General features: G+C 36.4%; 1 protein-coding gene across 1 annotated transcript; it reads left to right on the top strand.

The window, feature by feature from the left end:
- Positions 1-864: 864 nt before the first annotated feature.
- On the top strand, positions 865-5,044 carry LOC113044737 (tetraspanin-1-like). The gene is made up of 7 exons (XM_026204914.1): positions 865-1,033; positions 1,118-1,327; positions 1,404-1,478; positions 3,886-3,993; positions 4,057-4,191; positions 4,272-4,355; positions 4,525-5,044. The coding sequence occupies exons 1-7, from the start codon at positions 980-982 to the stop codon at positions 4,609-4,611; spliced, it is 753 nt and encodes a 250-aa protein (XP_026060699.1). The 5' UTR covers positions 865-979; the 3' UTR covers positions 4,612-5,044.
- Positions 5,045-16,670: the final 11,626 nt, after the last annotated feature.

Below are 16,670 nucleotides of genomic sequence, written 5' to 3' on the forward strand. Positions count from 1 at the left end.
AGTCAGTTAGAAATACCAAGGGATCACACAAAACAAGGGGAGTCCTCCTTTAGTTACTATGCTGCCCGCAGCTGGAATCAGCTTCCAGAAGAGATCAGATGTGCTAAAATACTAGTCACATTTATATCTAGACTCAAAACCCATCTGTTTAGCTGTGCATTTATTGAATGAGCACTGTGCAATGTCTGAACAGATTGCACTATATCTTCACTGTTTTTTTCTTCTTATAATTTTCTAACTGTTTTTAAATGTTTTAATCATTTTAAAAGTTTTAAAATTGCTTGTTTTATATTTGTTATTTTTTTATTCATGATTATTTTACTTTCTTTTATGTAAAGCACTTTGAATTACCATTGTGTACGAAATGTGCTATATAAATAAACTTGCCTTGCCTTGCCTTGCCTTAAACTCAGAGATGATTGGGCTCCTAAGTAAGACCCCATATGTCGTTCAACATTAACTCATAGTGACTTACAGATAGGGAACCTTACTACTCAGGCCGACTGGTATGTTGCTGCTAAAACTGGTCAAGGAAGAAAATAAATCTGAACATTATTTTAGTGTCTAAACACTGCACATTAATATATATAATTTTTGTTTTTTTCTTTTTTAGTTTTATTTTATTTATTTATTTATTTATTGCAAGCAAATGATTAATAAGTAGGTTAAATTATCACAAAGGCCAAATTGTTTTACTTAAAATTTTTACAACTTTGGAGTCGAAATTGGGACTATATAAGAATTCATTGTATTCAGTCGGTTGCATTAGTGGCAAAAGGTATTGTAAGTACTACAATGTGACAAATAAAACGTTTTAATTTTGATACATAATACTTTCAAAAGCATGTACTTTTCGGTCTTTTAATTAAGTAAAAAACCTGTCTTTACAACGTTTACTTGTAGTGGAGTAGTATTTGACCAGTAGTATCTTGAAAATCTCTTTTTCACACTTGAAACCACAGATAACAACATCAACAACATGAAGGTGACAAGATGTTTAAAGCTGGTTTCCACCTTCTACAGCTTCCTAACTGTAAGTGAATGTTATCTGGTAAATAATGAGTGAGTAGTCCACAAACAAATAAATTATAAACATTTTTTCTTTCACACACTGTAGTTGGGTGGGGGTGCGACTGCAGGATTCGGTATATGGTCACAAATAACCAAAAAACCATCTGAAGTGTTAAAAACCGTTGATGGTACTACATTCACCAAGATCCTGTCCATGGGTGCCCCACTGCTGATTGCTGTGGGCTGCATCTTCGCTCTGATGGGTTTGATTGGCTTTTGTGGCACTTTGAAGAAAAAAAGCTGGATGCTCTTGGTCGTAAGTGTCAAATAATAAAATATACAAGTATAAGCCAAATGTTTTAATTTGCCTGTTCTTTTTACTCTCATTTCAGTTCTTCCTCGTTGTGCTTATCATCTTCATCCTCCAGGTCATGGCAGCAGTTTTTATCCTCCTTCCAAATTCTGTGGTAATAAAAAAAAATAAAAATAAAAATTATATATATATATATATATATATATATATATATATATATTTTTTTTTTTTTTTTTTTTTTTTTTTATTATTATTATTAGTATTTTTTTAATGTATATTTTTAAGTGTGTGTGTATGTATGTATAGATTATGAGTTGTCCGTGCAAGCCATAATTTATTCAGGCACTCTCACACACATACCTTCTCCTTTCACATACAAATATAAAATGTATGTCTTAAGAAGATATGTGCATGTAAGTGAAGAATGTATGTGGAAACAGAAGGCAGCTCAGGCGCGATCAGGGGCACCAGGACAGGTCCTGTTCATTTCCAAAACTGAAGATTTGCTGTTTATTTATTTTTAAATTGTTTTGTTTGTTTTTCAATATCTTGCAATGCCAGCATTTATATTGACAGTAATCAAAAACGACCGGGTAAAAACAGCGTGGGCAGGTTATTCCTGACAGGATGCAGTTTAACACAAATCTAGTGATCATCATGATATATTATTATCTGAAAGACAGACACAAAGAAGAGAGAATAGTCACGCAAGCAGAAAAATATACTGTAACCGACAGAACAAATGTATTGTTTGCGATGGTCGAAATACTTAAAGAAAATGTCTCCGCCCTTGTAAAAAAAAGAAGTGCACTTAAGTATACTTTTATAAAGTGCACTTATTGCGGAAATAATTTACTTTAAAAGAACACACATAAATGCTAATTAAATATGTTATTTTCGCTGCTTAAGTACATTGTATTTGTAATTCATTTAAAGTGTATCACATTTAAAAGTTATATTAAATGGAATAAGTTGAACCTTTGAGTGATTTTTTGAACAACTTAAGTGGGACTTAAGTATATTTTATATGTGATTTGAAATATGGTAGATATGTACTTCTGAATAAGCAATTAATGTGAACTAAAATATACTTCAATGTTCTTGCAATGAAATTTAAATTTAGTATATTAAATAATAATAACCTCTTAGTTACAATCAAAGCAAAAACACAAAATGGGAAACCCTCTACATTTATTGACAAAACAATCTCTATAACAAATACACAAAAATGCTTTTTGCTGATGCACAAGAAAAACCTTAACACTATACAGTTACAACACTTCAACTCACTTATTAGAGAGAGTCTGGAGAACAATGCTAATTTCGCCATCATGGAAAACATCATTCTGTAAGATGTGTAAACCGGTTTCCTCAGCGGGGACCTAAAAATGTCCACAAGGTCAAAGTTCTCAAAACTTTAGCAGCAACATTAAACAGGATTGAAAGTTTTCTTTCTAAAATCTAACTCCAGCATCAGTGAATGTAAGTTTGACTAAATAAATTAATTAATAAAAAAGAACTCCAAATGAACTTGCTGGGACGTGCTGTCTGTCAATGTCCCAGAAGCTCTCCATCGGAAGTAAACTTCACGTCATGATTGATTGATTGACTTAGACAAAAATGTTTGAGTTAGTAATATTCAACAACCTATTTAATTATAATAATAATATTAACCTGGAAATATATATATATATATATTTAACGTTATCTGTGTTATATTTCATCTGCAACTGAAATGTCAACTTTTATAAACATCCGTTTGGTCGTTAACTTTTAAAAGCATCATTAGCATAAAATATGAGCAGAGTTCTTGGCATGAAAGACCCGCTACTGGAAGATCATTGTGCTGCTACTTTTCTCTCCAATACAGTAGGAAGTTAAATGAAATGCAATGTGGAGGATGTTAACTGTGACAAGATTATAGACGCAGTTGTGTGACAGGATAGTATGTCCCAGAGCTTGCCTATACTCTTCTACTACGCACTCAAAAAGTGTATACTTTCTTCACCAAAAGAGTACATACTGTAAGGATGTAGTATAAGTAGGCACACTGAGACGCAGCACAAGTCTTGTACAGGTATTTCCTTATATAACAGTGACTTCCTGCTTAAACAGGAAGTAATAGATACCAAAAAAGGTATGTGAAAGGATGAAAGGAGAATGTTAGTGTGTGATAGTGCCAGAATGAATTATGGCTTGTACGGCCCCTGATAATACATACATACAAACACAAGCACATTTATGTTATAAGTTATATTTTATATTTCTAATGTTTGACATTACACAGGAGGCATGGTTTATTACAGATATTCAAACCTTTTATCAAAATATAACAAGTTTCCTGCTTTATTATTTCAAAATAATTTTAAATGTAAGTTTATCAAAATAAGTTTTGATAGCATTTGCAATTTTTTACATTTATTCAATTTTTTTGTATTTTCTTTTTTGACACTCTGACTCTTTCTGATCAAATCAAAAGGACAAATCAACATTACAATGTCACTTTTTTCTCTCTCGAAATGTACCCTTGGCCAACCTACTTTTCTTTTTCTGGTCAACAGAAGGAAAATGCATTGAGCAGCTTAGAGGTCAAATTCGTTGAAAGTCTTAAGACGAAATATGGCCAGGAGCAATCAATCACTGACATATGGAATAATACTATGACCAAGGTAAGACTAGCACGCATGCATGTCAGTTCAAACTTATAAATATTAGTTTTCATTTTTTTTTAGCTGAAATGCTGTGGATACAAAGGCTATGATGACTTCACAAGTTCAGCTTTTGTGAAGAAAACATCAAACTATCCCACACAATGCTGCAGTAATGATCCAAATCCAATATGTGGAAAAGACAAAGCTAAGGGAGAGGTACTGTCTCATTGTGCCAAAAATACAGTAAAAAGATGATAAAAGCATACATAAACGAACATATTCAATTTCTGTTTTAGAACATGAGGGGCTGCATTCATGTGCTGTTTGACGAAAATATACCCATATCTGGAGCTTTGTCATTTCTGATCGGCATTATAGAGGTAATAATAATATGTGACCCTTGAAATACCCAAACTTTTAACAATTTTTTTTTTGATGGATCTCATGGTGTTTTGAGAGAGCCTTATTTCCCTGAAGGCATCATATTCAAAATAATAATCACTTCTTGACTATGTGTATTCATAATTCAGTTTCAACCCTTTTTTCCAGATTGTTGCCTTAATTGTTTCACTGAAAGTCTACCAATGCTTGAGACGCTTGCCTGATCTCCCAGACCCTTGTGAAAATAATCTGTGATAAACGACTATTGATTTCTCTTTTTCTGTATCTGTCAAAGTTCTTTGTGCTTTATTATTGCATTTGACAAAATATTCAGAATTTTTCTATGAACAGTGATGTGTGAAGACAAAGAAAGTAAAAAGCGATGCTTTTTTTAAATTATTATTAAAATATATAATTTCCTAGTATCTATAGAAGTTTAACACTTTCATGTTTCAGTGTCTAACAAAAAATATATAAAAATGTGCATAGTGGCTCCTAATTTCATTCAATAAAACTTATGCTTATTTTTAAATAACTTGACTTACTGTTAGAACAATATGATGATTTAATAACAATGGTTTATAACCTTGATAATGAGGTCATGAAACATTTCTGTAAGTGAATCCTGTTGTGGAATAATTGAAAGCTGGAAAACTGAATTAAAACTTTTATTACATTTTATTAATCTGAGTTCTTTCTATTCCTATTGTACGACTACAAACTGCAGACTTCATTCAGTTGTAAAGTATGTAATATGAAGAATAACTGTGTCTAGCTTTATTTGTTTATTAATATGTTGTTTATTTTTTATATTGCTCTTATGGATCAAAAAGCACCAGAAGCCTTACAATGCTGCTATACTGCCCACATGAGGATCATTTCCATCATTACAGTTTGGATCACTATCAAACCTAATAATCATCTGAATGCTATTATACAAATTTATAAAAGCAGTGCCTGTGTCATATTTATTATTTACATGATTGTTTTTTGTCACATGTTGTTATTTTTACTAGACATGCACTCGATTTATTTTCAAGAAACTAGAAAAATAAATTTTTAGTGCTGATTATCATTGTTCTGTCACATGATCACTTTAAAGGTCCCATTTTACGCGCTTTTTTGAAGCTTTGATTGTGTTTACAGTGTGCAATATAACATGTGTTCATGTTTCGCGTGTAAAAAAACACATTATTTTTCACACAATTCACCTATCTTTATACCGCTGTTTTCACTGTCATAAGTCCCTCCTTCAGAAATACGTAACAAGTTCTGATTGGGCCAGCGGTTCCTGTGTTGTGATTCGACAGCAGCTGAGAGCAGGCTGACCTCCTGCTAACTGATTGGACTAGAACATACGTGCTGGAAATGTACTTATAATCACAGGAGTCCTTTTACTGACGAGATGCGCATGAACATCACATTCGTTTTTCTGCACAGCCCTAACATCTAGTTAACAAAGCTAAACAGCGTTGCCCTTTGTGTAATAAGTTTACAGAAACTGTTAAACGCACCAACTTAAATAATAAAATACACTTACCAGTTGTGGTACATAAACAACGCCTTCTCCAGACAAAGAAGGAACTGCTCCATCTTTCAAGAATAATCTTTGTGCGAATTCGGCATTAAACTGATTGAGAAAGTTGTCCTCAGCAAGCTGTCCTCAGCAAAATTTGCTGCACATAGTTTTACATGTGAATTATAATTTTCCGGAACCAAGTTAAACATAAATTGTAACCATTAATCTCCAAGTACAGCCGTCCCTGGGAAGCCCAAACAAAGATGATTGGACTCAGAGATGAAAATAACAGCGTTTCAAACTAAGCTTGACGACGTCAGCAACCTGTCTGCCAGATGTAAATCTTCTAGTAGCTGTGCGTGCAAACTGCCATCGTTAATCTTGCAGAGACGGCGAGCTTGAGTGGGGAGTTCTTTGGCGTGAGTGAGCAGGAGTAAGTATTCTGATTAATTATTTTGTATAGTATTTTAAAATGTAAAGCCAGTACGCCATATTAAGTTAATTGCCTGCGAGCTTCTCCTCCTGTCTGTACGGTAATGCGACAGAGAGACGAGTGGTTATGACGCAATCATTAGCCTATTTTTTACAAAAACTGTTTCTACGGGGCCATAATGTAACATAGAAGGTAATGGAGCCCTTTATACATTGATGTGTATCTTTAGAAATAAATAATGGACAAACGGAGTCTTTAAACGCCTCAGATGTAAAGTTATTCACTGTCAAAGTGACGCCAGAATGAATGGGAGTCAATGGGAATGCTAACGCAAGTGAAGTTCTGCTACAAGATGGCAGCACACAGCCGACTTCAACTTCCTGTCGACTTCCTTGCCGCCTGTCTCTTCCTTCTTCTCCGTTGGAGCGCAACAAGGCCACGCCCCTTTTTGTGAATTCATGTGGGCGGAGGTTAGTCAAAAAACTGTTTTAGTGACGTCATTACTGCAGGAACTAGAGGGCTGTAGTCCAAACGGGTCGTTTTTTGTAGGCGAATTCTGTTAAATCAAATATCTCCCTTGGCATTGAACTTTGAGCTTTAGAATTTTACAGATATTATTTATACTCTAACAACAACATTACACATTAACTAAAGTTTAAAACATGGAATCACGAAGAAGGGGACCTTTAAGTCTAAAAATAGAGTTTAAAAGGTCAATAATCTTCAGACAAGAGCATCCACACTTTTTGATTGAATGTATAATTGTATAAAAATATAAATACGATCATGTTTCTCAACATTGGTGTATTTGGTCACTGTTTGACCTTACTTCCTGACCCTTTGATCTTAACCTACACACTGACATTGAGTTTGACCAGCAATTGTGAGTCTGCCAGCATCTGCTTTCTTTCTGAATTCTGTGGGAGTGTGGAGACTTCAAGCGATGGGATTCAGTAAAGACACTACTTCTGCTTTGCTGTTGGTCGGTTGTGGTCTTGGGGTCATGACCTTTACTGGGTCACTGATTGGCTGAAAAGAGAAGATGTCGGGCACAGAGCGGTTGGTTGCATCTGAGGTACAGAAATGAGACTTGACTCGTCCCAGAGTGAGAGGACTTCTCCTCCCTGCAGATGTCTGTGCTGTGGGTGGTGGGATCTTTGGCATTTCCATCATCTTCTCATCTTTCTCTTCATCTCTTCCATCTCTCTCACCTTGCGTGTGGAACTCCACACCGGACAGCGGGGGACAGGTGTTGATGAGTCCTCCACAGCTGCAGATGGTGCTCTGGGTGGTGTCCAGCCCGAGTCCAGATGGCATTGATCCGTCCGTTCCCGTGCTCCTCCCCATGCTCTTCTCTTCCTCATCCTCTGCGTCAGCAAAGGATGGTTGTGGGCTGATGGAGCGTGTCAAACGCTGCAGCTGGGCGGAGGTGCGCCGTAAGGCACCACCCATGAAGCCTGTGGGAGAGTTTTTTTTTCGTTTGGTGGCCAGAAAGATAATATTCATATGTAATATCATTGTTTAACCACTAGATGGCTAGATGTCCACTAGATGAGGTTTAAAAAATATATGTATTTAGCTCTACTCCAGTAGCATTACTGCTTATTTTTTAGCTTTTGCCTTTTAATGTAAATGTGGACATTATCAAACACTCGATTTTTATAAGCTTTTTTAATGCTGCATTTTAAAAGGTTCATTACTGTCGAGCAGAGGTTGTAAGTGCTGACTTGATGTTGTGCAGCGAAACTGAAGTAAAGTGCAAAAGTAAATATGTCGTTAACATTTGTATATGTAATTTTATTTATGTGAATGTCATTCTACACATATTGAACTATTAATCTACAACTTCCAATTCAAAACACGGGTGTTTTTATCATTGTCTGTGTTTTCAAATTGAAAGATTCAGCTTTTCACATCAGAGCTGTGAGTGTAAATTTCAACTTACAAATACGAATGTTAATATGACAGGTTCTCAACTTCAGATTTTCAACCTCTCAAGTTATGCCACTGATATACCTCCACATTGCTATGACCACAGTGAGTGATTGAAAGGTCAAAATATATATATTTTTAAATTCTGCACATGATGACCCTCAAGGGGTCGCTCATTCACATGAAACTGACTGAATTTGTGTTTGTGTGTTTATATGTATATGGTAGCGTGGCGGCTCCTTCGCGTTTTCTGTGTCTTTACACACCAGAAGCATGCCTGACGCGTCGCTGGTGCGCTGCTGCTGCTGTAGGTGACATAGAGGGAGGCTGCCGATAGACCAGGCTCTTGTTTTCATGACAACAATTTAAACTTTTTTTTTACACACCTACACCTTCATGTTAAGCATAAATATAAAGCCTACTGATAAAGGACACTGTCCACAATTGACAGCAAAATAGACTATGTTTGACAGGTGCAATATTTGAAAATCGAAATTTCTAGCATGCACATGTTTTCCGCGCGGCTCGAGCCGTGCCTGAGACGCGTGTCTCACGCAGAAAATCTGCAAGCTTTAACCTGTTAACATGGGAGCCGAACTAAAAACGGACACGCCACGCAGCTGAGACGCTTACGCCACACATCCAGTGTGTCACCGGCCTTACTCTTCGTTGTAATTTAGCTATAAACCCAGTTGAGAACCCAAAGGTTATCATAGACATTCTGAAACAACATTATAGTGATGTCAATTATTCATGTATGCCCTTGGTTGATTTCTCTGGCACTGTTCCATTAGCATGAGAAGGTCCTGTTGAGTATTGGGTGCGGTTGAATAAAGCAGTGGATCTCGCGGAGGAAGCATTAAAAAGACTTGGAAGATGAACGGAAGATCTGTGTCAAGAAGTGGCCATGATGTCCGTGAAGTATTGCCCTGACTCCACCCTAGCTTCAGTGTTCCATTTCAGAGCTCCAGAAAAATGGACTGCACAGGAGATACAAGAACAGCTTGATGGGTACCAAACAGAGTTGAAAGAGCAGATGTCAGCGAAGTCTAAGCGTCATATTACTTCAAGACATGTCACTACTCATGTTCAGACATCACAATCAGCACTCCACACACTATAGATAGTGATGACAATTGTATGAGAACTCTGATTAATCTTCTTGATCGTGCACTGTCTCAAAATGTCCAAATGCCATCTCACCAGCCCCAAGGCAAGCTCTGTAGAGTATGCAAATCTCCAGATCACTGCACTGTAACGCATTGCCGGCGAGAACATCTGTGCTTTGCGTGCTTCCAGCCTGGGCATAGTAAGAGAGACTGTTCAAGTGACAGGTCGAGACCTGGTCTGACAACATTCAGGGGCTCTTCAGGTTTAAGCTAGATGGCTCACGTTTGGAAGGGGGATGCGTGGGCACAAGCGAAGAACCCCTAGAGAGTGTTGATCTCCATCACTTATATGAAAATGCATGTGCACAGGCTCCCACTGGAACCAAAGTGATAGCACAAAATGTCCAGGCAGTTTCCAAAAGTTACATTCACCATTCTAACGGTTCCGTCGCTGCTGGGAACAACTTGGTTTACTCTGCCTACTGGCCAGAGGGCTCGTGGCAGTTGGGAGTCCAAAACCATAACTACTTGTCCCACTGATAGATTTGGTGCAGATTTTTGCCATTTCACACGGGTTTGAAGACTCGGCAAGTAGTTTTTTCCAGAACTGGTCAGCTATGACTTGGCTATGTCTCCATTTTCTCTTTCCAAGCAATTTTCTTACGCCATAAACCACTTGAGGAAGAGAGGCATCCCGCCACCCCATCAGCAACAGATTTGGAGTAATTCGGTTGTTAAGTGATGACGTAAGAAGCGCTGTTTCCGGGTCCAAGCCTCAACTCGCTTCACTTGAGAATACGACCTCAGCAGCCGTTTATGAGCACTGTTTATTCATATTAATAATTTAAGCTAAACGCTTTCAAACTTACAGTATACACTACAGTCTCCGTGCTCACATCGTCCCAAACACAAATAATTTGTATATATTTTTTTTTATATTTATATTTTCATTGTCTGGCTATCTGGGACTTCGGTATGGAGTTAAATGTTACGATTATAACTTTTTCGCTAGTATTCTATAACATTGTGAGTTTATATTAGATCCTTTTGTTGTTTTCTCGTGGTAACTGATAGAGCGTTTGGACACGGAAGCGCTGCTACGTTACGTCAGACTTAACAAGCGAATTGGGTCTATGTCAGAGATTTCTGATGATACATACCCAAGTGGTTCACAATTGAGTATTCCCTCCACTTCAACCAGAACAGTAGACAATACTTCCTCAGACACAACTTGATCCTTAAGTACTACTCGAAGACAGGATTTAATAGAGCATATTTCACGCTCCCAGGCTCCACCGAAATGAGGCACATGTGGAGGATTAAGCTGAAAAGAAATACTCTGTTCATTTTTGGCTCAAGTGCAGAGAATGTTTCTTGGAGTTCTCGATTCCCACCTCTGAAATGTATACCCTAGTCAGATAGTAACTCAAAGGGTTTGCCTCGTCGTGCAACAAAGCGTCGTAAAGCCATAAGAAAGGAGTCAGTATCCATATTATGAAGGAGATCTAAGTGGATACACCTTGTGGTGAGGCATTTGAAAATGATTCCCCATCGTTTTTCATGTCTTCTGCCCATCTTTACGGTAAATGGTCCGAAGCAATCGACACCAGCTGACCAGAAAGGAGGAGATAAGCCATTTTAGGGTTGACTGGATTACGGCGCCATTTTGTGCATTCTATGCACTGGTGTTGATGTTTCTTTACGACTTGTCTACCTCGGATAATCCAGTAAGTTCTTCGCAACTCTGCGAAGACACGCTCAGGACCGGTATGAAGAAGTCTGTTGTCATAGTCTTGTATTATGAGTTTGGTGATGGGATGATCAGGTGCCAATACAATAGGATGCAAAGTATCAACTTCAAGGTTCTCAGCTTTGCGAAGGAGACCTCCTAGAGCCTTGAAGCCTGATCATGCTGCGCAAAAAGCCCAAATCGGGCTTTCCAAAAAAGAAAGACAGGAAGGAAAAAGAAAGGAGGCAGAATGAGGGGAAGCAGCTGATGACTAATCAGGGAGAATAATCTCAAGGGCCACACTGCTATAAAGTTTCAAACTGAATTTGTAATAATAATAAAAAGGCGATTTATGTGATAAACTTAAACCAAAACTTTAAGTATTTTAAATCACTCTAAGTGGATGGTGAAATATTCTAAAGGAATAGGGCACAGAGTCGATAACTCTGAATAGAACACAGCCCAGCTGCGGCGCAATAAATGACGTCGACACAGCAAACTAACGACGAACTATTAAGCTTCTAACCACAGGTGGTGTGTGTGCTATTGCCTAGTGCTATTGGAGTGGTGGAAAGAGTGGCAGCGTAAGACAGTGTAAAGTTACTAGCCCTACTATTGCTTGCTTATAATGTGTGATATATTCTAAAACTCCTTAATAAATTATCTGCCTATATTTCTGCACATGTAGATGTGCCTACCAATATCACTGTGTTCTCAAGTGCACACAGGTAATATTGATTTGAGCAATAAAACAAATTATACTTTTTGTTTGGTGAAAAGCCCTAGCTATTTCAAGACCTTTGTTATTTCAAGACCTTTGATGCTATCGTCCTGCTCACTGTATGGTTAAAGATTTTGCAGTGCATTGAAAACCGAAATGTAATTCTTCAGGCAGGAGATATTTCTCTGGATGTTCAGGCTGCAAACTACTAAGTATTAACTAAAAAATAATAATAAAAACATTCCAAAGAGGAAAATATATATGGTACCAAAGTCCAATTTAAGACGCTCCTTTCTCCATCTCATTTTTATCACCAACGCAATCACAGGTAACACTCCACACCATTCAAGATTCAAGGTTTTATTTGTCATGTACAAGTTATATGACACACAACAAGCAGTGAAATGTAGGTCTGGCATACTTTTTTTAGACGGTGCAAAAAATAAAATACAAATAATAAATTATACTGAAAAATAATAAGAAAAAAATAAGGAGATAAATACAAATAATGAAATACACAATCTATTAAACTGCTACACAGATGATGTGCAGAGATGTAAAAAATGTGCAGTGAGGATGAGCGGCACAGTTAGGTTGTGTCAAAAAAGTGCAGTGTGCAGACAGTTATTGGGTAGCCCTAAACAACCAGTCTATAAAGTGCAGTTTGTTTAATATCCATGTTTAGCAGTCTGATAACATGAAGGAAGAAACTCCTCCTGAGCCTCTCTGTTTTTGCCATCAGATTGTGGAAGTGTCTGCCTGACTGTAGCAGATTAAACTATGGGTTTCCAGGGTGGGTGGAGTCTTTGAGGATCTTAACATTCCTAGATTTATATCTAGTTTGGATGTCTTGCAGAGAGGGGAGAGATGTTCTGGAGATGCGCTCAGCTACTCTTTGCAGGGCATTTGAAGGTGTTTGAAGCTCCTTACTCTCTCCAGTGGGGTCCTGTTAATGATGAGTGGGCTGTAGATCCACTGCTGCCTCCTCCTGAAGTCCACAACCAACTCCATGGATTTGCTGACTTTCATAAAGAGGGTGACTGAAGACTATATGCAGATCATACACTTTGCCATTACAAGTAAATTACATTAAAATATATAAATAGAAAAGTTCTTGTAAAATATTATTACAATTTTCAATAATACTATTTATACTGAATTTCTGAACAAATAAATAAAGGCTCGGTGAGCCTCAGACTTCAAAACCATTACAAAATCAGCATGCTGCTGGTTTCACTCCAAGGATATGAATTATATTTTTACTGCAATGTTCTTCATGTTCATCTGTGTAAATAAAAAGGATTACATTGGTATTAAATTTAATTGAAAGTGTATACAGCTAAAAAATTATTTATTTAAAATAAATAAATACTTCAGTGAAGTCAAACTTCTCTCCCAGAAAAACATACAGTTCATTCTACAATATTCAAAGGAACACAAAAATCAAATAGGCAAGAAATTGCAATTGATTACACTTCCATGTCGATTATTTAGCTTGTAACATGTTACATGCTGTAAAGACGAATACGCCAGAGTTTTTTTGAAAGCCTTTGTCTTGAATCGTCTGTTATTAGTCATGAATGTTTTTCCACAGCAATAATTTACTTTTTTAATTAAAAGCAGTTGTGGACACAGTTAGAAAAATATCACCGTAATGTCATTCAGGACAGTCTCTGACCATACTCCTGGAGCAATTTTAGGGACAAGCGCTGTTGCAAATGTCCACCTTTAAAGTATGAACATGATTTATCCACACAAAAACCCACCCACCCACACACTTTAGTCAAAATCTTCAGACACAATAAATTACACAATAAATCTTGATGCATAGAAAAAAAGCTGTCAGGAAAGTGATCCTTTGGGTTTGCAAAGAGAGGTCACAGGTCACTGAAATATAACTTCTGCCCACCCAGACTTTCTGTAAAACAAAGTTTACATATAATCATTTTGTTTGTTTATTTTACCTACAATGACTAAATTAATTCTGTGCCTTATATTATTGATAATTAATGCATGGTAGCGGACACTGCAGTTACCCTCATAGATCCATTGTCATGAGTATAAAACTGAAAACAGAATTGGTAATTAAACCAAATTATATTTAAATTGCATTACATTATTTGGATTAACGTTACACGTAAAAAATAAAAATAGATAACATTTTAAAAATATAAGAGCAGGTTTTGAAACATTGACCAGCTTTGTTACAGTCCAGCATAATTGGTTAGGAGTTTTAACTAAGACTCATTCTTATGGAACACTGTACTAAATCTATTATTAGTTATTGATCGCTCAAATATCAATAATAATAATAATAATAATAATAATTCTTTACATTTATATAGCGCTTTTCTAGACACTCAAAGCGCTTACATAGTCAAGGGGTATCTCCTCATCCACCACCAGTGTGCAGCATCCACCTGGATGATGCGACGGCAGCCATAGTGCGCCAGAACGCCCACCACACACCAGCTTACTGGTGGAGAAGAGACAGAGTGATGAAGCCAATCAGCGGATATGGGGATTGTTAGGAGGCCATGATGGTCAGAGGCCAATGGGCGAATTTAGCCAGGATGCCGAGGTCACACCTCTACTCTTTACGAAAGACATCCTAGGATTTTTAATGACCACAGAGAGTCAGGACCTCGGTTTAACGTCTCATCCGAAGGACGGTGCTTGTTGACAGTATAGTGTCCCCATCACTACACTGGGGCGCTAGGACCCACACAGACCACAGGGTGAGCACCCCCTGCTGGCCTCACTAGCACCTCTTCAATGCAGTTATAATACATACATATTTTACGTAACGTTAGTCACAATGTTTCAGTGTCCATTATCTGCAGCGTAGATTCTATAAATGTATTGCTGATGTATTTAGCAAAAACAGATATGCTGAGTCAAGGAAAAAAGTTGAGAGGAACAGCGGTGTATCTGAATGAGCATTTAATGCAGAAAATGGCAAATATTGCAAGAGAAGCCCGCTCCCTGCGACATGGACAAGAAATTGTAAGGTATTTATTTAACTTAATGGGTCAAATCCGGAACAAGCTAAAGTTGTGATGTTAAGAGATCTATAACAATTTAAATAATGAGACATATTCCCTTTTGCATTTTCAATACACCTCAAGATATGCCGATGTTAAACCCTGTGGGAATTAATATAATCTTGTCAAAATGGGAATTGTGGTCAGATCAATGTATTTATCTTGTTGTTGGACTGGGCCTGTATGATTTTATTAGAATGTCTATTCGATCCAATTGCTCACACTTTCGATCATGGTCCCAAATGTTGATATAAACAGTGACAAAATATTTTATATGGAAACTTTCTTTGCACATAATATACTAGTGCCTAGGGAATGTCACTACTTTACAACACAAGAGTTTAATGGGACTACACAAAGGTTTTCTGATGACGCATTTTCCATCATAAACTTTAATAGCCAAAGTTTGAAATGTAAATTATCAAAGATTAACAACTTTCTTAGCAATTTAAAATGGACATTTAAAGTGATTGCTGTAACAGAAACCTGGTTGAAGGAAATGCAAGTTGACAGTGTACAGATCAACGTTTACAACATGTTTTATGTAAACAGGATGTGGAGGGGTGGAGGAAGTGTTGCCCTCTATGTTGATGCTAAACTTAAATTTAAAGTTGTTGAGCACAAAACTATAGCTGTGACTGATTTGATGGAAGCATTAACTATAGAAATCATAAATGACAAAGGAAAAAATGTGTTAATCACTTGTGTTTATAGACCACCTGGGCCTGCTACTGATTTGTTTACAGAAAAAATTATAGAAATGTTTGAGGATGTAAAGAACAAACAAAGTAATTGTATGTGGTGATTTCAATATAGATTTGGGTAGCAAAATAGCAACTAACGACTTTAAGAATTATATGGAAATAGCAGGTTTATGCCAAATGATAACTAAACCAACCAGAATCACAACTCATAGTGCTAGGATTATTGATAATATATATACAAATATACACGGTGAAAATATAAATGGTATTTTCATGACAGATGTGAGTGATCATCTCCCTGTATTTATTATTTATGACAATTTCTGTATTAATACTATGCAAGATAAATCTCTCGTTGTCATAAGGGATAAGTCTAGTAAAGCTATTGAGAATTTTAAAGAAGATCTTAAGAGACAAAATTGGGATCAAGTATATACGAATGACTTAAATAATGCTTATAATGCTTTCATGACTACACTAATTCATTCATATGATAAAAATTGTAAACAAATCAAAATTCGTGCTCAAACTGCGAAAAAATCCTTTGATAACCCTTGGATGACAAATGGGTTGAAAAAATTATCTGTATAGAATGTTTCTTAAAAAAAGAACAGAAGATGCAGAACGCAGGAATACAAATTTAAAAACAAACTTGTATTAAATATAAGAAAACAAAAAAAGGATTATTACACCAATCTGATAAAAGTAAAGGCAGTATAAAAAACACATGGGGTGTAATAACTAAAGTCTTGCATAAAGGCAGGGCCAAAATTATTACTCCTGATTTTATAACCAAGAACAACTCTGATAAATATGTGACAGAAGAAATTGCAAACAAATTCAATAATTATTTTGCAAACATTGGCTCCAATTTAGTACAATACATCCCAGATGAAAACATTGATGGTAGTATTATTCCACATAGTGTAAACAGTATTTTCCTTGAGAGGGTACAAGCGAGTGAAATTTTGAAAATTGTGTATGAATTTGCAAATAAAAAGTCAAATGATTATACAGATATGAATATGTCACTGATAAATTAAATTATTGACGTTATTGTTGAGCCTTTTACTTACGTTTGTAATTTGTCATTCACTACAGGGAAATTTCCAGAATGTATGAA

This window comes from Carassius auratus, chromosome 26, assembly GCF_003368295.1.
Source record: "Carassius auratus strain Wakin chromosome 26, ASM336829v1, whole genome shotgun sequence".
In the NCBI taxonomy this organism is placed as follows: Eukaryota; Metazoa; Chordata; class Actinopteri; order Cypriniformes; family Cyprinidae; genus Carassius; species Carassius auratus.